Source organism: Staurois parvus, unplaced genomic scaffold, assembly GCF_062004578.1.
Source record: "Staurois parvus isolate SC_StPar_1 unplaced genomic scaffold, SC_StPar_1.0 ptg000634l, whole genome shotgun sequence".
Classification (NCBI taxonomy): Eukaryota; Metazoa; Chordata; class Amphibia; order Anura; family Ranidae; genus Staurois; species Staurois parvus.
In genome coordinates, this window is record NW_028318430.1 from 5,527,776 (window position 1) to 5,553,178 (window position 25,403).

At 40.9% G+C, this 25,403-nt stretch overlaps 1 protein-coding gene across 11 annotated transcripts in view; it reads right to left on the bottom strand.

The window, feature by feature from the left end:
• HERC2 (HECT and RLD domain containing E3 ubiquitin protein ligase 2) overlaps positions 1-25,403 on the bottom strand; it is a 233,271-nt gene that overhangs the window by 180,105 nt on the left and 27,763 nt on the right. For 7 of the 11 annotated variants that reach the window (XM_089693497.1, XM_089693493.1, XM_089693494.1 and 4 more), the window contains exons 3-6: positions 21,168-21,282; positions 19,427-19,564; positions 8,949-9,168; positions 2,387-2,523 (exon numbers count right to left, since the gene is read on the bottom strand). In XM_089693497.1, coding sequence (XP_089549623.1) covers positions 2,387-2,523; positions 8,949-9,168; positions 19,427-19,564; positions 21,168-21,282 — 610 coding nt within the window. Of the gene's footprint in view, positions 1-2,386; positions 2,524-8,948; positions 9,169-19,426; positions 19,565-21,167; positions 21,283-23,781; positions 23,899-25,403 lie in introns of those variants that run through there. The other 4 variants (XM_089693500.1, XM_089693499.1, XM_089693498.1 and 1 more) reach the window with 2 other exon arrangements.

Genomic DNA, 25,403 nt, shown 5'->3' on the forward strand with positions numbered 1-25,403 from the left:
ACTCTATCTCTTCAGGGAAGCCTATCCCACCTTCAGCTAATAACGGAATCTTCTATTCCTCCTATCAGTTCATCCCCCGCGGTTATTACCTTTTGTACCACCAGCCCCTCCCTCTTATATTGTAAGCTCCAAGGGCCCCCCTAACCCTCTTGTATTGAACTGTATCGTTGCTGTATTGTCTCCCTTTATATTGTAAAGCACTGAGCAAACTGTTGGCGCTAAATAAATCCTGTATAATAATAATAATAATAATAATAATAATTTAAAAGCCAATTGGCTACCATGCACATATGCACCAGATTCTGAGTGCACCAGTTTTAGTAAATCTCCTCCATTGCCTCTTACTCCTAAGAAATAAAGTGTGCTATGCTCCGCTGTTAACTAAAATGAATGATAGATCAGATGCACCACTTTCTCACTGCAGGCTTACACAGTAGAATCCAACTTCTGTGCATCCATAATCCCAGATGCACATATGATACCAGGCTCCCTCTTTGGTGCACAGACTGAAAGTCCTCCAGCTGAATTCACTGCAAGTGGAATAAAAGAACACACAGTCCAGTATAGAAGCTAAATATTTTTTATATACTCATACTCAGATTACAAAAAAGCATCACGCCTATACCCCTACTTCTAACTAAAGACTTCTAAAAAAAACCTTTTGTGGCGAAACCAAATTCAGGATAGAGATGGGATGCTTTAAACTGTAATCACTGCAAGAGGAATCAAAGCACAATAAGTGCAGATCCAAGGCTACAAAAACTTTTAATATATTCACATTTGGATTATAAGGTCTGTCTTAATACCCTTGGGTCTGTCCCATTTTGTGCTTTGAATCTGCTTGGAGTGATTACTATTAAAAGCATAATTTATATCTCGACCCAAGTTTTGCCTGAAAAGCCTTCTTCAGGGTTGTCTGAAGAAGTCTATACCTGAATCCTGGGTCGGGATTCAAAAGGGATACTCTGTAATCCAAATATGCATATATTAAAACTTTTTGTTGCTATATCCTTGGGTCTGTCCTGGAAGACTTTCAGTCCCTGCACCAGAAAGGGGTCCTGGAAGCAGATGTGCTGGTAGTCTTGTGGCTGCACAACAGTGTGTGAGTTTACAGATGTTGGATTCCACTGTAACAGCCTGCAAGAGAGGTGGAGCCGATGACTTATCCTGCAGGTTCCAAAAGCTTAGCATACCTTATTTCCTAGGAGTAAAGGACAACATCTTTACTTGCATAGGAGGATTCTCTGCTAACAGCGGTCTCTGGATATAATTGTGAGTTATAAATTGTCTGTGAGTGTATATAATATATATATATATATATATATATATAACACATTACTGCAGACTTAACTTTCCATCTCTCCCAGTTGCTTCAATCAGATAACTTTTAATACAGCAAAACATTGTTGATGTGGTGTCTATGATACTTGCGTATCAAAGTGACAGCTTGTGGAAAGCAGTCATTACTTGGCACAAATCACTAGATCAGAGTGCAGAGTGTGGTGTGCTTTTTGATGGGTTTTATTTAATGCGAGTTTGGCTGCACACTTGCTGCTGGTAACAAAATATCAATCCATACAGATTAGTGGAGTCTCTTTAATCTGAACCTTCATTTAAAACATGTTTAAAACGGCACAGTGGTAACAGGTTTATTTCCAGCACACTAGTAAGATGTTCCTATAAAAGACAAAACATTAAAAGGATAAGTTCACCTTTTGGACAAAAATAATAAATGCACATTATTTTGCAGGTAAAAAAAAAGTGCATTTATTATTTTTTTCCAAAAGCAGCCTGGAAAGCATTGCACCAGTGATCAGTAGATCGCTGATGCCATGCAGGTCTCCTGCAGACCTGTCAGAATATCTGTTTGCTGTACAGTGATGTACGGCCAAGCAGATATTCTGGCAGGAAGTTTCAATGAACTACAATAGCACTGTGGTAGTGCATTGAAAACTACAAGCCCACAGCCGCTAAGGCTGTCAGGACCTGCAGTTCATTCATTTACAGAGGTCGGTGAATGAATGATGCGTCTGTGTGGGCCCACATGGCCGCGCGGTTTTCAAATTGGACAGACAGTACAGGGAAACTTCTCCCCGTGTTATCTGTCAGAGGGACAGGACAGCGGGCGCGGCTGCAGCTATGGGAACATGTTACGTGTTCCACCCTAAAAACGGGTGGAACATTTAACATGTTCCCAAAGGTGAACTTATCCTTTAATATTTATATGTAAAAGGTTTTAATTTACTTGTGTAATGAGAAATAACATCATTGGGTACCTGTTATATTTTGGTAAGGCAAGAAGGAAAATAAAAGGCACCATACATTCCATCTAACACAATGTAATCTGTGTGAAATTGGCTAATTGGCATTAAAGCAGTTTCCTTACCAGACCTCCAAGCTCTGCGAAGGAATGCAAATGCAAAAGAGAGTGCTGCTCGCGAGCCCACTCTGGCAAGTCCTTCCACCCCTTGACCAACTGGACGGGAGCTGTGTACATGAAAGTTATTCTCAGAATTGTCCTCACTGCAAGGGATGAAGCCACTGATTTCAGAAACAAAGTCAGACTAACATGAAACGTAACTAAAAAGCAAAATATCACCATACTACAGAAGGTATTGCTTACAAAACATACAAATAAAAAAAACTTCTGGACAACAGAAAATGAATTAGGAATAAATAACTTAGGGTATGCGCAAACATTCTACAATGAGACAAAGCAGACTACATATGGAAAACCAAAAAGAGGTCAGGATTTTTAAACCTAAATTACAATATGTATACATAAGCAGCAAATGGGAGTTTCCTGTCCATGGACTCAACAATTGTGTGCAAAATAAGTTGCTAAAATATTTGGTTCATGTATGGATACCGAAAGACAAAACAATCACATCCACTTTTTCAGATGCACATGTTTACAGATACATAGACATGCAGGTACTTTATATGTTCATCCAAATCCACAGATTTCTCTGTAACCATTAAAGAAGAATATTATAAAAAATTGAAAACCTGCGAGCAATCCCAAAAATCTGTAATAATTAAAATTGAAAAGCTGCTCACACCTACACATACTCATAAAAATGTGCTATATACAGAAAACATACAATGATGGTGCCACGCTTCTCTTAATGTTAACCAATGCTAAATATAAATAGCAAAAAAAATCCCAATGTGAAAAAAATATTAAAATAATATAAAATATAATACAATGTGCACAAAAGAACTAATGAATAATAAAGTCCATCTCCATATCATGATACTTTCAATATATAATGATGACTTGTGCCATTTAAATCTTTTAACATATGCAATGTGCCTTCACAACACTGACACCAGTTGTGTTCTCACCTGAAATGTTTGACTGCACAATTAAGTTTGGTCAAAAATGGCTTGAGCCCATTAAATGGACATATATTGGTGGTAAGACCTCTATCAAAACTCTCCTGCACTGCTGATTCAGCTCCTTCCTTCTCCTCCGCTCAGTGCACATATAGAAACAATATAGGCAAACCAATAGTGCTTTATCATTTAAAAAATTGAGAGAGCCTGGAGAGAGCTCACGGAGAGGAGTACGGTGAGATCCATTAGAACCTGAGGGTGTCAGCTTACAGTTTTAGGGATTGTTGTATTCATTTGTGCAATATTTGGTGCAACAGAGCCCCCATATTATGTGAGTGGGCATTGTATATTTTAATAAAATGTGGGTTTTTAAACAATAAAGCACTATTGGTTTGCTTATATTTTTCTATATGTGCGTGGAGCGGAGGAGAAGGAAGGAGCTGCATCAGCAGTGAAGGAAAGTCTTGATAGAGGTCTTACCACCAATACATGTCCATTTAATAAGTGCAAGTCATTTTTGACCAAACTTAATTGTACGGTCAAAAATTTCAGGTGAGAGCACAACTGATGTCGGTGTTGGTGAAGGCACATTGCATATGTTAACCTCTTCCCAACTGCGCTATAGCCGAAAGACAGCAACAGCGCGGTTGTCTAGTTCTGGGAGGATGTCCCCTCCCAGAACACGGCCCCTGCAGGCCCCCAGTGATCGCTGTGTCCTACGGACACAGCTAAACACGTGATGTGGTAAAAGGCCAATCGCAGCGACTTTTTACCACGTGATCAGCTGTGTCCAATGACACAGCAGATCACCGGGTAAATACAGTTGAAGGTTATCGGCTGCACTTTCCTCATGCTGTCACAACGCGAGGAAAGTACTGCCGATAACCGGCAATTGTCAGAGAAGAGATCGGCTCTGATGATCAGTGCCCAGCAGTACCACCTACCTGTGCCACCCACCTGTACCCATCAACACCCACCTGTGCCCAGCAGTGCCACCCATCAGTGCTGCGCAGCAGTGCCCAGAAGTGCAGTATCATCAGTGCTGCCTATCAGTGCCCATCAGTGCTGCCCATCAGTGCCCACCAGTGCTGCCTATCCATGCTACCTCATCAGTGCAGCCTCATCAAACGCACATCAGTGAAGGAGAAAAATTACCTGTTTCAAAAATTTTATAATAGAAACAAAGAAAAACTTTTTTTTTTTCTTTTTTTGTTTATAGCAAAAAAATAAAAACACCCAGCGGCGATTAAATACCACCAAAAGAAAGTTCCATTTGTGCGAAACAATGATAAAAATTTCATATGGGTACAGTGTTGCATGACTGCGCAATTGTCATTCAAAGTGCGACAGCACCAAAAGCTGAAAATTGGCATGGGCAGGAAGGGGGTATATGTGCCCAGTAGGCAAGTGGTTAAAAGGAAGGTTTGAATGGCACAAGTCATCATTATATATTGAAAGACTCACGATATGGACTTTATTATTCTTCATTAGTTCTTTGTGCATTGTTTGTTATTATATTTTATATTAATTTAATATTTTTTTCACATTGGGATTTTTTTGCTATATTAACCATTAAAGAAGAACTCCAGGAACATGATTATTTTAAACATATGTAAGTAGCTGCCACCTTTGTGTGGCCGATGGTGAATCTGTTACGGTTGTAGCCTATGCAAAATACAGGAATGTCTTCTTCCTATAGGTGCTCCAACTTCCCCTCTGTATACTAAATAAAGAGTCGCTTACAGCAGCACTTCCGCCACTCAAGAGAAGCCTTGTATTTTTTTTTTTTTTCAATCAACAAATACAAGGCTTCCACTGAACGCCCGAGGTGGAGAGGTAGGTGGGCACGCGACATCACGATCTAGGCCTCACCAATTCAGAGGAAGCCTAAACACTAAACGGAAAAAAAAAAGAAAAAAAAAAAAAGAATAAAAGGCTGCTCCTAAGCAGCAGAGGTGCCAGAGCCAGACACTCTTTAGTATACATACAGAAAAAGTCACTGGAGCACCCGCAAGAAGAGAACACCGTCACCTCTACGTAGCATCTGCATAATTCACATTGAGCCAGCTGGCCCAAAGTAAAATGTTTACAGTAAACGCATACAGAATTCTTTAAAAAATACAAGCTCATTACCAGATTGTAATTATTACAAGATCATTCATTTCTGTTATCCAATTTCAGCATATACAGTGAGGAACAGAAGTATTTGAACACCCTGCAATTTTGCAAGTTTAGACCAAAAAGTTCTACTTTGGTCTCATCTGACCACATGACTTTCTCCCATGCCTCCTCTGGATCATCCACATGGTCATTGACAAACTTCAGACGGGCCTGGACATGTGAGGACTTGAGCAGGGGAACCTTCCGTGCAATGCATGATTTGAAACCATGACGGCGTAGTGTTCTACCGACAGTGACCTTTGAAACTGTGGTCCCAGCTCTCTTCATGTCATTGACCAGCTCCTCCCTTGTAGTTTTGGGCTGATTCCTCACCTTTCTTATCAGCGATACCCCATGAGGTGAGATCTTGCATGGAGCCCCAGTTCGAGGGAGACTGACAGTCGTCTTTAGCCTCTTCCATTTTCTAACAATTGCTCCAACAGTTGATCTATATTCACCAAGCTGCTTGGTAATTGCCCCGTAGCCCTTTCCAGCCTTGTGGAGGTCCACAATGTTGTCTCTGGTGTCTTTTTGACAGCTCTCTGATCTTGCCCATGGTAGTAGTTGGCGTCTGACTGACTGTGGGGTGGACTGGTGTCTTTAAAGAGCTCAGACAGGTGCTACTAAGTTAGATTAATGAGTGGAGTAGAGGTGGACTTTTTAAAGGCACAGTAACAGGTCTTTGAGAGCCAGAATTCTTGCTGTTTCTTAGGTGTTCAAATACTTATGTTCAGCAGTGCAAGACAAATAAATTCTTTAAAAATCATACAATGTGATTTCCTGAATTTTTGTTAAAAATTCTGTCTCTCAGAGTGGGAATGCACCTACAATGTGAATTTCAGACCCCTCCATGATTTCTAAGTGGGAGAACTTGCAAAATCGCAGGGTGTTCAAATACTTCTGTTCCTCACTGTATACCTGATTAAACCCCATCAACCTAATTAAACTAAAAATTTTCCACTGCAAAGAGCAGTGATAATGTGCAGTACCAGTGAAACAAGAGATTTGATTGGTTACTGCATATCTCCCATTACCATCATTCTTTATGCTGCCTCAATAATTCCTAGCTATTCTTTCAGATATAGCCTATAAACATACATTCTAGCCATTATATACAAAATATCCAGTATATGTGAATGCAGCTATATCTTTAAATTGATTACATGGGGTATATAAGCAAGTTTTGTACAGGTTCTAGAATATGCAATGACACCATTATTTTTACTACAAATGCAACTTGATATATTTTGTTCCGCTCAACAAACAAAATAGCTTTAATGTGTACTGCCACCAGTTAAAATATCTTGCATCATCACAGCCAGTAGTTGATTACTGTAGCTACTAGAGATCAAGGGAAACGGCATCCTCTACTGCAGGTACATTGAAATTTTGCTTTTTGGGACACATAAAGCACTCTCACCACTTTCTTGCTGCTCTCTGCAATGTGAAGGAATTTTTACAATAGCTTTAAATCATTTAGAATGTCTACACATCACATAAATGTGCAGCTGAAAACCTTAGAATAGGTTTTTTAGACAGATTATGTTGCCTAAATTGTAAAAAATATATAGTAAATGAAGCAATTATTATTATAATCATTACAGGGTTTACATATCTTTTTAAGCTGGGTAAATGTGGCTACAGTTATGCTACTTAAAGTGATTCAAAAAGCTTACTTTTTTTAAGGAAAAATTAAGAAACATGTTATACTTACCTGCTCTGTGCAGTGGTTTTGCACACAGCAGCTTGGATCCTCCTCTTTTCGGGTCCTCCACAGGCTCTCCTGGCCCTTCCCTCCTGTCGGGTGTCCCCCACAGCAAGCAGCTTGCTATGGGTGCACCTGCTGCTCCGTGTGTACATTCACACACGAAGCCGCAGCTCAGCCCTGCCCCCTCTCTTTACATGACTGACAGCAGTGGGAGCCAATGCCTCCCACTTCTGTCTCAGCCAATGAGAAGAGGGAGTCCCGGGATAGCCGAGATTCCAGTGCACATCACTGGATAGAGAGGGGACTTAGATGAGTATTAGGGGGCTGGGGGGGCTCCTGCACACAAAGTTTTTTACCTTCATGCACAAAATGCATGATGGTAAAAAACCTTAAGCCTTTAAACCACTTTAATTAACCTTGTGCCATTAGAATTTAATACAATGTGAACACGTGGCTGTAAAGGCTATGAGCACATGCACATGGGCAGTTTTGCATTTAATACAATGTGAACACGTGGCTGTATAGGCTATGAGCACGTGCACATGGGCAGTTTTGTATTTAATACAACGTGAACACCTGGCTGTATAGGCTATGAGCACGTGCACATGGGCAGTTTTGCATTTAATACAATGTGAACACGTGGCTGTATAGGCTATGAGCACGTGCACATGGGCAGTTTTGCATTTAATACAATGTGAACACGTGGCTGTATAGGCTATGAGCACGTGCACATGGGCAGTTTTGCATTTAATACATTGTGAACACGTGGCTGTATAGGCTATGAGCACGTGCACATGGGCAGTTTTGCATTTATTACAATGTGAACACGTGGCTGTATAGGCTATGAGCACGTGCACATGGGCAGTTTTGCATTTAATACAATGTGAACACGTGGCTATATAGGCTATGAGCACGTGCACATGGGCAGTTTTGCATTTAATACAATGTGAACACCTGGCTGTATAGGCTATGAGCACGTGCACATGGGCAGTTTTGCATTTAATACAATGTGAACACCTGGCTGTATAGGCTATGAGCACGTGCACATGGGCAGTTTTGCATTTAATACAATGTGAACACCTGGATGTATAGGCTATGAGCACGTACACATGGGCAGTTTTGCATTTAATACAATGTGAACACCTGGCTGTATAGGCTATGAGCATGTGCACATGGACAGTTTTTCTCAGTGAAAAAAAATGGCTTTTTTGGGTGCAAAGGAGGCACAGGTGCATTGTACAGCCTGCTGCCAGCAGCCTTTCTAAAGCGATGATAGAAATGATTGAAATGAGCGACAGCAGGACACAGCTCCTGGCGGTACTCACGTTTAGGACTACATAATTTCAGGGACATATCTCTTGAATGCAGGAATTCGGCATCCCTGAACACATAGGCCCTAAAAGGGGAGTACTGCTCAGAACAGCATCCAGCTGCTGCGTATTTCAGCCTGTCACAGAATTTGACAGGCTACTGACAGAAGGCTCTACAATACAGCTGTGCCTCCCTTGTGTGCAAAAAAGCCACTTTTTTTCTTTTTTTTTTAAATGTAGGAACAAAAAACACTTGTGTGCCCTGAAGGATTTGACATGTGTTAATTTTTAACAAAAGATTACATAAATGTATCTCATAATAAAGACTATAAAATTTCAAACCTTGAATTTTGGTTTTATCAAAAATTAAAAAAAAAAAAAAAAGGCAATAAATGCCCACAGCTTAATTAATATATTTATTGACAGAATACCTTTTCTTTTCAGCAGCAGGGGGAGGGAGAATGCTACATTTCCACTTCACTTTGACATTTTCCTGAAACACAGTTCTGTTTAGTGCAATAAAATAACGCTCCAGTATGACCAGCCTCTGCTTTAGCCTCATAGCAGAGAGTGTGGTGGTCGCAGTCTGTGTCGCAAGCACTTGCTGTTCCTTTACTAGTACATGGAGGCATTCCTTCAGCTCACTCACATCTAGGACAGAATGAAAAAAGACAGTTCTAACAATGTTGTACTCTTCGCTGGAAATAAAATACATGCTCATGTAAAAAGTGAAACTTTCCATAACACACCTACAGTGGTCATAAATGAGATGCCAAATAAGCACAAAAACAAAAAGCAGAGAAATGACATATTCATTTAGAACAAATTTTGATATCACCTAATTATTTGTGCCCATCCATATCATTTTCCCACCATTGTTTAAAGAGTCAGCTCTTAGTAATACAGTGCCTTGAAAAAGTATTCACACCCCTTGAAATGTTCCACATTTTGTCATGTTACAACCAAAATGTAAATGTATTTTATTGGAATTTTATGTGATAAACCAACACAAAGTAGCACATAATTGTGAAGCGGAAGGAAAATGATAAATGGTTTTTAACATTTTTTTTTACAAATAAATATGTGAAAAGTGTGGCGTGCATTTGTATTCAGCCCCCTTTACTCTGATACCCTTAACTAAAATCTAGTGGAACCAATTAACTTCAAAAGCCTCCTAATTAGTAAATAGCGTCCACCTGTGTGTATTTTCATCTCAGTATAAATACAGCTGTTCTGTGAAGCCCTCAGAGGTTTGTTAGAGAACATTAGTGAATAAACTGCATCGTGAAGGCCAAGGAACACACCAGACAGGTCAGAGATAAAGTTGTGGAGAATTTTAAAGCAAGGTTAGGTTATAAAAAAATATCCCAAGCTCTGAACATCTCACAGAGCATTGTTCAATCCATCACCTGAAAATGAAAAGAGTATGGCACAACTGCAAACCTACCAAGACATGGCCGTCCACAAGAACTAGGCCAAGGAGAGCATTAATCAGAGAAAGAGCCAAGAGGCCCATGGTAACTCTGGAGGAGCTGCAGAGATCCACAACTCAGGTGGGAGAATCTGTCCACAGGACAACTATTAGTCATGCACTGCACAAATCTGGCCTTTATGGAAGAGTGGCAAGGAGAAAACCATTGTTGAAAAAAAGCCATAAAAAGCCCCTTTTGTAGTTTGCGAGAAGCCATGTGGGGGACACAAACATGTGGAAGAAGGTGCTCTGGTCAGATGATTACAAAATTGAACTTTTTGGTCTAAAAGCAAAACGCTATGTGTGGCAGAAAACTAACACTGCACATCATCCTGAACACACCATCCCCACCGTGAAACATGGTGGTGGCAGCATCATGTTGTGGAGATGCTTTTCTTCAGCAGGGACAGCCAAGCAGGCCAGAGTTGATGGGAAGATGGATGGAGCCAAATACAGGGCAATCTTAGAAAAAAACCTGTTAAGAGTCTGCAAAAAACTTAAAACTGGGGCGGAGGTTCACCTTCCAGCAGGACAACAACCCTAAAAACATACAGCCAGAGCTAGATCAGAGATGCAGCGCTAAAGCACATGTGAATATCAATATATCTGCGTTACCTGTTAGTCTAATTTAAGACAATGCACTATTGTCATTTTATTGCGCTCATCCTCAGCGCTCTGATTTGTTTATTATCACTTGTCACTTTGCATTTTATTTTTATGCGAGATATATTGATATTCATATGTGTTTTAGCACTGCATCTCTGATCTATCTAGAAGTTAAGGATTTAGAGGTTTTTCCTTATGCAAGCTGCTTGTATCTTTATTTTAATAAGCGCTCGCTTGAATGTTTATTTTAGAATACAGCCAGAGCTACAATGGAATGGTTTTGGATAAAAGCATATTCAAGTGTTAGAATGGCTCAGTCAAAGTCCAGACCTAAATCCAATTGGGACTCTGTGGCAAGACTTGAAAATTGCTGTTCACAGACGCTCTCCATCCAATCTGACAGAGCGTGAGCTATTTTGCAAAGAAGAATGGGAAAAAAAATTTCACTCTCTAGATGCGCAAAGCTGGTAGAGACATCCCCAAGAAGACTTATAGCTGTAATTGCAGCAAAAAGGTGGTTCTACAAAGTATTGTCTCCGGGGGGCTGAATACAAATGCACGCCACACTTTTCACAGATTTATTTGTAAAAAATGTTGAAAACCATTTATCATTTTCCTTCCACTTCACAATTATGTGCCACTTTGTGTTGGTCTATCACATAAAATCCCAATAAAATACATTTACGTTTTTGGCTGTAACATGACAAAATGTGGAAAATTTCAAGGGGTATGAATACTTTTTCAAGGCACTGTGGGTATACTAGTCCACCCTCCCTATTCCTCCTAAATTAAAACAGAAGTTTATGGTGTGTAAAAAATAAATAAAATGCATAAAAAAAATTACACATACTTCCTTCCATGCCTCAGCATCCGTGTTATGCTGCAGCTGTCCCCCACTGGCTTCTAGAGAACAGAACAATTACAAGACCGCTGATTGGTCTGCTCCAATCAGAGAGCAATGACAGTCAGTCACCGCTCTCTGCTCTGCCCCTCCAGTGCTCAGTGGAGCGCCAGGTGGGGGAGAGGATGGGAACAGCTGGCTCAAGCTCTTAGCCGTGCGCCAAGAAGCAGAGACAACTGTTGATCAGGCATCTAGGTGGAACCTGACATTTTTGGGATCCTTCCAAAAGTCTGAGGCAGCTCTGTGAGGTTAGCCGACAGCAGGCTTCTGTCTGCTGCAGGCTGATTCTGGGTTACAGGAGAGCACTAGTAAGTTCCCTCCTGTGATCCACAATAGAAAAGTGTGGCCAAACAAGCTTTGGTCATACTAATCTTAACCTAGAACACCTCCATACAAATACTGCTTGCCTCAATGCTGAAATTTTCTTCTGGATTGGCTGTGTCTGCATAGTGGGCCCCTAAGTCATACTCCAAGACTGGAGACACTCAGACCAGAGAGACACTGAAAGTGTGGCCCCATTTAACACTAAAAAACACTTTAGCCAGAGGGAGATAAGATGGGAGGAGGCCACAGCTTTCATGCAGAATATTTCAATGTTAATTTAGGAGCATAGGAAAGGTGGACTAAATATTTTTACTCAAAGTCTCTGAAGAATAAGAACCTCTCATGTTTTTACTGTGGTGTTTGCTCTAGAGAATTATAAAAATACTAAACTATAAATACACTAAAATGTAAAAGTACATTCGCATTCCTGTAGGTAAAGCTAAAACAAACAACAGAAATATATAGTCTTCTAATTTGTGCGAAAATGTAATCCAGATTAAGCCATGCGCATGGGTGGTTTGGCCCTCCAATATCAAATCCCGACGCCTTCAGGCGCCCCGGAGGCAAAGGTGCAATGTAAAGTCCCGCTGCCATCAGCATGTCAATAACTATGAAATATACAGTGGTTGGACACTGTGCTGAGCGATGCGATACATTTAAAGTCTTATGTATTCAGGCACTATTGTACTGAATGCATAATTCCTGTGTTCAAGGCATACATTCCTAAATGCATATGGCCCTACATGCAAGTAACGCTTGGGTACAGTGTCCAGCCACATACAGAAGCTGAGTATTTCAGCCTGTCTTGACAGCCATTTTGACAGGCTGCTGTCAGCGAGGGCTAGATGCTGTACCTGTGCACCTGAAGATGCCAGGATTCGACGTTGATGGGCCAAACCACATGTGCATGTAGCACAACTACATTTTACTTGAAACGCGAATACATTTGTTTATGTGAAAGCATACTGTGTCTCAAACAGAACATGTCTCAAAAAGGCAACAAAAAGCAGAGAAGTGGGTGATTTGAATTCAAAAAGATTCTTTTGTGGAAGAGACTCTGTATTTCTTCTTCCATAGAGCCTACCCGCAGCTGTTTTTTTTAGATCCACCCTTTTGTTTGAAGCGGTTTGCTAACAATGCTATATATTGTAAGTGGAACTGGCAACTGCCTTGGAACATACCAATGCAATTTAAATATGTATGAGGGAGAGAGAGAGGGGGGGAGGAGAGGGGAGGGGAGAGAAGGAGGGGGGGAGAGAGAGGGGGAGAGAAGGAGGGGGGGAGAGAGAGGGGGAGAGAAGGAGGGGGGGAGAGAGAGGGGGAGAGAGAGGGGGGGGGAGAGAGAGGGGGAGAGAGAGGGGGGGGGAGAGAGAGGGGGAGAGGGGGAAGAGAGAGGGGGCGAGAGAGAGGGGGCGAGAGAGAGGGGGCGAGAGAGAGGGGGCGAGAGAGAGGGGGCGAGAGAGAGGGGGCGAGAGAGAGGGGGCGAGAGAGAGGGGGCGAGAGAGAGGGGGCGAGAGAGAGGGGGCGAGAGAGAGGGGGCGAGAGAGAGGGGGGCCAGAGAGAGGGGGGCCAGAGAGGGGGGGGCCAGAGAGGGGGGGGCCAGAGAGGGGGGGGCCAGAGAGGGGGGGGCCAGAGAGGGGGGGCGAGAGAGGGGGGGCGAGAGAGGGGGGGCGAGAGAGGGGGGGCGAGAGAGGGGGGGCGAGGGGAGAGAGAGGGAGGGCGAGAGGGGAGGGAGAGAGGGAGAGAGGGGGGGAGAGAGAGGGGGGGAGAGAGAGGGGGGGAGAGAGAGGGGGGGAGAGAGAGGGGGGAGAGAGAGGGGGAGAGATAGAAGGGGAGGGGGAGAGAGGGAGGGAGAGAGGGAGGGAGAGAGAGGGAGGGAGAGCGAGAGAGGGGGGAGAGCGAGAGAGGGGGGAGAGCGAGAGAGGGGGGAGAGCGAGAGAGGGGGGAGAGCGAGAGAGGGGGGAGAGCGAGAGAGGGGGGAGAGCGAGGGGGGGGAGAGCGAGAGGGGGGGAGAGCGAGAGGGGGGGCAGAGCGAGAGGGGGGGCAGAGCGAGAGGGGGGGGAGGGAGGGCAGAGAGAGAGGCGGAGAGAGGGAGGGAGGAAGAGAGAGAGAGAAGAAGAGAGAGGAGAGAGAGAAGAGAGAGAGGGAGAGGGAGAGAGGGAGATTTGACCAAATTTTCTTCAGAACAAAGTGAAGTTTAAGAATGCATCCAGCTTGATAAAGAAAGCTCAGTTTATATGGAATAACACCCCCTCCAGTCTTGTTATTGGTGTCCTTTAATTCAGGGGACTCTCCCATAAATAAAAGGTGAGGCATACCTGGGATTTAGGTTTTCCTTTTTTTCCCTTATCAGTTGTTGACCCTTTGTCCTGTAAATCAATGCATTTTTCTGCAGACATTCTACATGTGGTTTCTCTTGTCATTGCCTTCAGTTGTGGTTTAAACATTTGACTAATACCATGCAAAGATTTCACGGTGTATTATATTTTTCCATAGAAGTTGTACTAATTATAGTTCTTTCTTGGGATGTAATGGATACAAATACTGCCTGTGTGAATACATATACTGCCTGTGTAGATTGTCTTTTTAATTGTTCTGGAAAAACTCAGGAACTGAGTGCCAATACTGGGTATAACACCAACTACTAGTATAGTGTTGATATTTCTATGAAATACGGATGAGATCTCTAGCAGACACAAAAGGGACAGTCATAAGATGTTATTTATGTAATGGTGTTCAAGGCTGAAGATTTTTGGCTAGGAATCTACAGCTTTGGTTGACTTCAGATTAATATTTAACAGTATAACTTCCATTTTTGTGCTTCCATCTTAAAACTAGGAGAAAACAACATGGGAGAATTTTTTTTTTTTAAATCTGCATATAATGAAAATCCTATTTTGTCTTTCTAGCAATGCTCTTCTGAACATGCAGCTCAGTGGACGATATTAGCATGTCTGATGCCAGGATGATTAGCATGTCTGATGCCAGGATGAATTAAAGCGGAACTTCACTCGCTCAATCAACATGGACTACTTTGAATCCCTATGCTGCTAGCACTAGTAAATGGATAGATAAGTATATCATATTTACTTGTTTTAAAGGAAGTAAATGCTACATGAATTATCTGCCCTTACTCAAGATGGCCACGGCCTGAAATGCCAGAGGGTATGCAGCGATTTCTTAGCAAAATAAAACATGAAGACATGGATGGATGGGTGAGTTTGCTTTGAATATTAACAATGCAGTAAATAGCATTTTTGGTTTGTGGTGCTCAGATGCAGTGCAGTTCCACTTTAACTCCAATGCGCATGTGTGGGAGTTAAGACATCCAGGGTCAAGGAATCAAGATGTCTGAAGACACCAAACCCAGATGATGGGGCAGCAAGGGAGATCGCAGCTGTTGCATCACTGGAGGAGGCTATTTCTGTAGGCAAGAGTGTCATAGTGCTCGCACATTTGATAAAAGCTCTGGAAAGATTTACTAAAACTGGTGCAATCAGAATCTGGCGCAACTGTGCATAGTAACCAATCAGCTTCTAACTTCAGCTTGTTTAATTAAACTTTGACAATTAAACCTGCAAGCCGATTGGTTTCTATGCAGAGATTTTGCACAATGCAGTTTTAGTAAATAACCCTCATACATGTGTTTGTATGCGTGTGTTTGTTTTTATATGTGAGTATATGTATTTTACTTTTAATCTTGACCCCATATTCCTGTCATATCAGAACTGCTTTTTTTAGGATTTGTTCGTAATAGCAGCAAGGACTGCTGCTCCTCTGAAAAGCAATTCATGTTCAGATCGCTTTTCAGAGGCATTTCACAGGTTGTAAAGAGGCAATATGTTGCCTCCACACCATCTGGTTTAACCCCAACATCAATCACCACACCACAACTGTGTGCAATGCACACTGTTGCAGGGTGGTTGTAGTTCAACTCCATTCACCTGGAGGTATACTTCCAGCTGCAACAACAGCAACAGCATGTGTATACCCCCAGCTGCTGTTTCTGCAGCTAAAGGGGGAGCAGTTTGGAGTGGTAAAAGCAGCTCAATTGCATGGTTTTACTGCCCTCCAACCTCACAGGTGAACAGGCCCTTGGTTCACATCTGTGTCGCTGTGTGTAGTGCAGCCCATTCATTTCAATGGGCTGCCTTACCCACAGAGATGCAGGGAAAGTCGTCCCTGACCTTAGTTTTAAACTTGCATCACACCAAAAACACCCTGTATTAGCCAATGTATGGGGTACCCCTAAAGAGCAGAGCATTTGTCTGCATGTCAGGAATGAGCACAATTTGGCATGCTTTCAGCGACACACAGTAACGTGAACCAAGCCTTGGACAGGGGTGCCTTGTGACAGAAAATACTTTTCAAGAGCGCTCCGACTGGAAAAAGGTTGAGAAACACTGCACTAGAGGAAGTCGGACCCTCAGACTACCCTCATGAAGTCTGTTTCTGATTGTTTGGTCAGAGACAATCACACCAGTGGCCTGCTGGAGGTCATTTTGTAGGGCTCTGGCAGTGCTCATCCTGTTCCTCCTTGCACAAAGGAGCAAATACTGGTCCTGCTGATGGGTTAAGGACCTTCTAGGGCCCTGTCCAGCTTTCCTAGAGTAACTGCTGTCTCCTGGAATCTCCTCCAAGCTCTTGAGACTGTGCTGGGAGACACAGCAAACCTTCTGGCAATGGCACGTATTGATGGAGGAGTTGGGCTGCCTGTGCAACCTCTGTAGGGTCCAGGTATCGCCTCATGCTACCAATAGTGACATTGACCCTAGGCAAATTCAAAACAGTGAAAAACAGTCAGAAAAGATGAGTAGGGAAAAAATGTCAGTGGCCTCCACCTGTAAAACCATTCCTGTTTTGGGGGTCGTCTCACTGCCCATCTAGTGTACCTGTTAATTTCATTAACACCAAAGCAGCTGAAACTGATTAACAACGCCATCTGCTACTTAACGGACCAGATCAATATCCCAGGAGTTTAATTGACTTGATGCGATTCTCTGATTAAAAACTGTTCCTTTAATTTTTTTGAGCAGTGTATAATATGGTATACTGTGCTTTTATCTGCTAATCATGCTCCAAGAATCATAATAAACTGGCTCCTCATATCCGCCCCGGGTTGTATATCTTCCACTGTATTTTCGGACAAAACAGTTCTGATGCTGAATCGCCACCTATTATCTCTGCTTTGCCGTTCACAAATCACAGATTGTAACTAGCACATATTTCCTTCATAACTGTTGGCTTACTGTATATGTGCAATTATATGTCAATTTCATGCGGTGATTTTGATACACTGCCCAAAAGCTGCTGTACACAATTCTTTTATGTTTATAGGGACAACTATGCCAGGCACATTTAAAAAGAGAAGCAACACCTTATTCTGAATTACTGCATATAGTACTACTAGCTGGCACAACCAACATGGCAACCTGAACCATAGCTAAGGTATATCCTAAACGTACTTCACTACCACTGTTAATAGAAGACCTTCATAAAAGAGGATATGGATAGTATCAAATAAAGTAAAAAACAACAATCTGTATGTGGGACTCGCATATGGCCATGATAATTTTTCTTTATACTCCTGTAAGGTAATAATTCTAATTCCAAGCACTGATTATTAGAATACCCCTCTATAGTTACGATCACATTACTGCCTAAAAATTGTCATAATACTCTTGTATAGAGTATAATATGTCTGTATAGTTGTCATGTTACTAAGCTATGATCATTAGAATACTCTTGTATGCGTATGACCACATTACTAACCACTTCTAAAAACACTCATAAAAGACGCTGTATACTGTACTGTATTGGGTTTTTCTTAATACAAAGAGGGAGGTATCAGAAATAAAATTAGCAAGCCTAAAAATAATTCTGTAGTTGAAAAGTTTCTTACGATAAAAACTTTAAAATTTATGCAATTCCAAAAAAACAATTCACTGAAAAAAAACAGTGGACAGAAAGCAAGTGTATTATGTAGCATATAGCCGGGAAAAAAAAATAAGGATTGTAAAGACTGATATGAAAGACATGAATAAGTGTCTACTTCAAAAGATAGATATTGCATTTCCTAGGTCTTGATCATGCCCCACTAAATGATTACTAAACCAGTTCTTGGAAATTACAGATTAGTTGCACGGTTTCTATTCTCCGCGAGTATCATCTTTCTAATCACCCCTTCAGCTAAAGGAGGTGTGAATTCCTGCTGAGCTTATGCTGACCCTTACTAGAATATTAAAAAGATATATCTTTTAACAGAGTGGGCCAACTTAGAATTTATTTATTTTTGTTTCCACGATTTTAGATACCTAAAGCTGAACCCCAGCAGAAAGACTTTAACATAGTATGTATATACTCATTAAAAAAAAATATTCAGTCATATTTTTTTTAGTATTTCGGATAGAATACGGGGAGATTTTTCCTTGCTTCCTGTCTCAATTAATACAAGGCTGCCTCTAATTGACTTGGGGTGGAGGTTGTGATTTCGTCATCTGTCTCTGCACCTCGGCCAATCAGAGGAAGTCATGTATTCACTTTTTAAAATACAAGGCTTCTTGTGAATGGCTGAGAAACACTCACTGACTTGATTTTGTTTCGGAGCAGACAGCAGTTCCCAATACCACCGCCAGAACACAGCTCTGTATACTGTATGTAGCTAATGCTACATAGAATTTTTACAGCACTGACAACAGCTGAATTACTTAGTAAGGAAAACAGACTGGTTGGACCAGCATGGCCAAAACAAACTATTTAAGGTGAACGTAAATCTGGAGTCTGGCTTTAAGCTAACCCAAAGCACTCTGGGAAACCCTTGTCATGTATTTAATGTGTACCTGTAAAACAAATGCACATAGTAAAACAGCTTAAAACAAAAACACTTAAATAAACTGATCCAAAATGTAAAATGGTTTCTATGTAAAAAGGATTTTTGTGATTTAAATATCACAGGGAAAAAAAAAATGTATAAACCTAGTGCAGCAATGTGTATATCAGTACTTAGTAAGGAAAACAGACTGGTTGGACCAGCATGGCCAAAACAAACTATTTAAGGTGAACGTAAATCTGGAGTCTGGCTTTAAGCTAACCCAAAGCACTCTGGGAAACCCTTGTCATGTATTTAATGTGTACCTGTAAAACAAATGCACATAGTAAAACAGCTTAAAACAAAAACACTTAAATAAACTGATCCAAAATGTAAAATGGTTTCTATGTAAAAAGGATTTTTGTGATTTAAATATCACAGGGAAAAAAAAAAATGTATAAACCTAGTGCAGCAATGTGTATATCAGTATTTCTGACTGGTTTTGCATTCAACTTTATTCAAGCATTTTCAACCTGATCGTATTACAAGCACGCATCACTCACTGTGTCTCTCTTTCTAACACTAAACAAATCAATACAATAAGATGTCTGATTTAATGATTTTGTTCCTACAGAAAAAGGTATTAACAGGTATTAGAGTTAAAAAACAAACAAAACAAAAAAAAACCCTATAATATATTTCTATATATGCAAAGAAAAGCTTAATGTCTTTAATTGTATTTGAAATCATAAACAAGAGTGTAAAACTTTTATTACTACAGGATTTATACCCCCATTACCTGGCTGTCTGCCCCACACCCAGCTGTCCATTATGGTTTTGGCCTTATAGTTTGGTATTGGCATGTCATCTTCCTCCTTCTTCTCTTTATCATTCTGATCATCCTTCTTTGAGCTGCTCTGGATTTCATTTATTTCATCTAGAAGAGATCATTGTAAGCACGTTTCAATACTCGGCATCATAAAATACTATAAAGAAACAACTGAAAAACATATCTATATATTTATATATAAACAGATTAAGATTGGGGGTTATTAGCAATAAAATCTTTAACCGGAATTACACTACATGGTACGTTTGTGCTTTATATGTATGCACTGGACCTATTGGAGCTTTCTGAGCGGAGGTGATTGCAGGTCCAGGAGGAGGATATTTTATTGTGCCTAATTCACACCATGCTCTGGTGAGTGCTTAATCTGATGGGGTGATTGTCACCTACAGAACACAGTGGTGATGGTGTGCATCTCTGAACTACAAAGACTTTCCTTATTAGAGATCTATATGGTGGACTTGGCTCTTTTTGTTTTCACTCTGCTACACATTGGTGGAAGATTTTTTTCATTTAACATTTATTTTAATTGTAGTTTATATTATTATTTATGTTTGTTTCTACGGAGTGAAGTGCTGTTTTTATGAGGTTTGTTAGCTGCTCATAATTTATTTCCTTTTTATATACCTTGATTTAAAAAAAACTAGGAGGGAGCTCAATTAAATTTGCTGTTGCACATAACAAAAATCATGCGTGCTAAATTTTCAGGACACAATGCACAGTAGTGCCATTCAGAATTAGTGGCATCGCACAGTACCAATTAAATATTGCCATGCATTGTGGTAACGGCGAGCTGTCGCAGTGCAACTGGTGTGAGCGTACCCCAAAAACGACTGAATGCTTCTGTTGTGACCCCCTAATGCCACTTTCTTACTGTCAAAAACAATTTAGCACACACACTCTAAAATTTCAAGAAAACAGAACCCTAACACATAGTGAATGTAAGTCACTATTTCCAGGGATTGAACCTACAGGAATGGATAATTTGCAGTAAAAAGCAAGGTCCACTTATTTCCTAGCTTGCTACCCCAAAAGGAACACAAAATTAAAAAAAAAAAAAAAAAACGCACAAAATAAAAAAGACAAAAATACTTACCATGGCTTACGACCACTTCTTGGGAGGTCAATTCCTCCTGAGACAGTTAAAAGTGACACTAAAGATTTGTTTTGTTTTTTGTTTTTTTTTTAAAACATGTCGTACTTACCTTCTCTGTGCAGTGAGTTTGCACAGAGCAGCCTGATCCTCTTCTTTTTAGGTCCCCTCCGTCGCTCCTGGCTCCTCCCCCTCAAGCAGTACCTCCAAGGAAAGCTGTTTGCCCTGGAGACACCATTACAAGTTCGTCCCTGAGCCGTTGCTCTATGCGTCCATAAGACACATAGTGCCACGGCTCAGTCCCGCCCCTCCTGCTCTCGTCTTATTGGCTCACTGGCTGTGACTGACCATTGGCTACCGCTGTCTAAGCCAATAAGGAGGAAGAGTCCCCAGAGAGCAGAGGCTGTTGAAAACATCGCTGGATCGGAGGGGGCTCAATTAAGGAATGGGGGTTGGGAGGGCCGCTGCACACAGAAGGTTTTTTTTACCTTTATGCAAAGAATACATGAAGCTAAAAATCCTTGAGCCTTTACAACCACTTTCAGTAACCCCCCCCCCCCGTGTAGTTCTCCATTGCGATCATGATGAAAATTTGCTTACCTTTCCTAGATGGCAGGTCTCCACTCTGTGTGCTTTCAACTCCCATGTAAACGATCTCCCCATCTTTCACCATCTCGTTCCACAAACTGCAGAAACCATCCCGAGTAAATGCAAGCTGAAAAACAAACACTTGTTAATGACTACAAAGTTAGTGGTCCCCAACGAATGACTGGAGGGAGATTTCAGCTATCGTTGCTGTGGTTGACACACCCTCTTAGCACAGGGTCAGTGCTCAAGAGTCGGAACATTTGTGAAGTGTTAAGACAAAACAGTATTGTATATCCATGCTAATCAATCTAGCATTGTAGGTCAAAAACAGCGCCATACTGTACCAATACATGTAATATGCATGGCAGTAACACGTGTTAACCCAATGGGATGGGATTAAAGGGCCCATGAGTGTCTCCTAGGAACCCCAACCATTAAAGTGTTACTAAACCCACAACAGTACAATCAGTCTGTATATGCAGTAAAGCATGCTCGTTATACTCAGTGTGGAACCTAAGGGGTTAATCCTCTGCATTGTGTAAAAAGGATGTTTGATCCTGTCTTCTCTGATTCTCCCCTTCTACTGTCCCCGACTCATCTCCTGATAGAACAGAGTCTTGGAGGCAAGCTGCACATGTTCAGTTTGCTGTGTATTGTTTGTTTTTTTTTTTGGAGAATGCATGTGATCAGCACAGGGCCAATCGGCTCTGTCCAGACAAAGGGTCAAGGGTTATGCATCCTCATAGACCAGTGACAGTTGTAACCAGTGCTTTGCCCCGAAACTGATAGAATTCATAAGACGGCTCTAACTGCTGATGAGAAAAGGTATTCAGCGGTTTATATTTACTAAAATAATTGCATTTCCATGTTGTGTGCACTGTGGGAGACCAGATATAGTGAATGCTGGGTCCTGGGTTAGTAACACTTTAAGAGACATTAATCAAATATATTTAAAGCATATGTAAACACAACAGTTCATATTCCTGATCAGTGCCTGCATGCCATGTACTTGTATGAAAAAGTATCTTGTTCTCCTTGTGTTGCTTCCTTTGTGTGAAATACCTGGTGTACCTGTCAGTCCCTCTGCTTTCCCATTAAAATGGTCAGTTCTCTAACTGTGCTGGGAAATCAGCTTTCTCTCCACCAATGATCAGACCCTTCCCATAAGATCAGTGTACTGCTGTTTCTGCTTCTTCATCTCTCTATGCAGCTGAGAACAGAGGGAATGTGATCACTTATTAAAAAAAAAAAAAGGGGGGGGTATTTAGAATGTTTTTTCTATCTCTATATATAGGCATCTAGATATGGTGAAGACAACTTGCTGCAATTCAAAAACCAGACTGGAGAAGAAAGGGGATTTAAGTGATTTTGAACGTGGCATGGTTGTTGGTGGCAGGTAGGCTGGTCTGAGTATTTCAAAAACTGCTAATCTACTGGGAAGTTCACGCACAACCATCTCTAGGGTTTACAGAGAATGGTCCAAAAAAAGAGAAAATATGCAGTGAGTAGCAGTTGTGTGGACGAAAATACCTTGTTGATTTCAGAGGAGACTGGGCAGACTAGTTCAAGATGATAGAAAGGCAACAGTAACATAGTGGGCACTAAATAAAGCTTTTAAAAAGGATAAGGCACTATATCTCCTTTCTTTCATACAGCTTACACGGAGGAGAATCTGGGAGAGGAATGGAGGAAAGAGGAGAAACAACGCAGCATAAGGAGGGAGAGATCCCAGCAGCTATATCTGCAGACAAGGAGAGGATCAGTAAGGAGCTCCCAGGGGATATCCATTATCCATCAAATCCCAAACGGAACAACAAGTGAATACAGCAGGTTTAAAACATGGACACAAAGTGATGTTTGCCTAAATTTAATATTAGGCATACATGGAGGTGAGCGCATATTAAAGTCACAAATTGGAGCACACAAGATTTCGAAAATATCGATTTTGGATCACAATTAAGATTTATGGGACTGTCACAATTATAAACTGATTTGAGTTGATCATATTTAAGTTGTAATAATTTTTAACAAGGCACAGTTGATTTTTTATTATTTTACAAATTTAAATATTTATCACATTAATCATAGAAATGAATTGATGGTAATTATGGAACAAGGCACAATTGATTATATATTTAGATAAATATTTAATTCACTAGGAATTTTTTGGAGATATTTTAAATAATTTAAATTTTGTAGCGCAACATTTTTGTTTTTTGTTATTTGGTATGATACTATTGCACACGATTATGAGGATGTGATTAATGTCAGCAAACCACAATATTTATTAATTTATAATCACAGTGGCTCACAAGTAAATATTTATACATATGATAACATGCACCACCTGCCTGGAGTTTGCATGCTCTCCCTGTGCTTGCATGAGTTTCCTCTGGGTAATAGAATTTCCTCCCACACTCCAAAAGACATGCTGGTAGGTTAATTGGATCTGGTCTAAATTGTCCCTTGTATGTGTATGTATGAATGTAAGTTAGGGACCTTAGATTGTACACCCCTTGAGGGTAGGGACTGTGAATGTACAATATATATGTAAAGCGCTGCGTAAATTGACGGCGCTATACAAGTACCTTTAATAAATAAATGTAAAAAATAAAATAACACATACTTCTGACGTAAGGAAGTGCTTGTTAACACACCCTAGAGAAGACCCACTTCCACCGAAGTACACCGGATGATTGCAGGGGACGCAAGTAGATTTCTATTCAGGTCCTGAAACTGTATCTGTCTACATCATTTCAACATATCACAACTACTGGGACAAACTGTATCTGGAGGCTTGAAAGAAACAGCATGACAAGTCACCAGATACATTTAACAAGTCACAGCCGAGTTGTTTACTACTACCATTGCTACAAAAATATGTGTAAACACAGAACAGCAAAACTGTGTTACTATTATTACTGCTACCATGAAGATGTGTGTCAACATACAATATGCAACTGCTACTACTACTATGAAAATAAATATGATCAAAATATACAGCTACACATTTATTACACCACTTAGAAGAGAAGAGTGCAAATTAACACATTAAAGCGGAAATACACTGCATCTGAGCATCACAAATCAAAAATGCCATTTAATCCATTTTTAATACTCAAAGCAAACTCACCCATCCATCTATGGATTTTATTTTGCTAAGGAATCACTTTGAAAAACAACCCCTAGAAATTCTGGCAGTGGGTATCTCGCATAAGGGCGGATGATTCATGCATCATTTACTTCCTGGAACCCATCTGCCCTAACCTCAGGCATAGGCTGAGCAGAGAACGCGTCTCTCCCCTCCTGAAGACCCTTGGGATGTGTGACATTCACCAAGGCATGGAAACCAGGAAGTAGCAAAAAAAAAAAAAAAAAAAAAAAAAATACATTCAAAAAGAAGAAAAAAAAAAAAAAAAAAAAAAAAAGGTTTAACCTCCCTGGCGGTATGATTATTTTAGATTTATGGTGCTGAAAGCGGTACATTTTTTTGCATGGAAATTTGGCGTTTTATATTGTAGGCCTGTAATTCTTAGGAATAACTCACTGAAATCTGTCCGAACAAGAGTCTAGTAAACATCCCGGGTAGGATAAAACTTGAAACACAAAATCATAAATTATAATTTAATAAATAATCATAAAAAATAATAATATAATAATAAATTTAATTCAATAATATAATCAACCCAAAAACACTGAAATATAGTGCAAAGTTCGCACATCACTGAGCAAAGTCGCAAAATCGTTTTCAGTGCCTGATGATGAATTTCCCCACAAATCATTATCACTCAATTCTGCAAGTGGTTCTGATTTACTATCGCTGTTCTCTAGCTGGTCTAAACCCGCTTTTGACCTAAAGGGACACTTTTTGGACGCCATGGATGTTTCTCAGTTTCCAGGCAGAAAGAACAGTAAAAATGCAGGCAGGGCACAGGACAAAGCACTAGGGACAAAATGTATGTGAAATGGTTTGGTACAGTAATGTTTTACTATGTGATTGTAGTGAATGTCACTTTTTGTCATTTTCTAATTTCCCGCCGTTCCGTCCCCCGTACGTCCCGACGCTTGCAGTGGACGGAACCCAGATGACAGTTGCCGGCATCCGCCGGATTACATTGCCGGGGACACTGCAGGAGGGACATCGCGGGAGCACAGGACAAGGTAAGAGATCGAGGGATCACAGAGCAGCGCCGCATGGTATTCCTGAGTGTAGCTCGGGGTTACCTCTTGTGGTACTGAAATTTTACC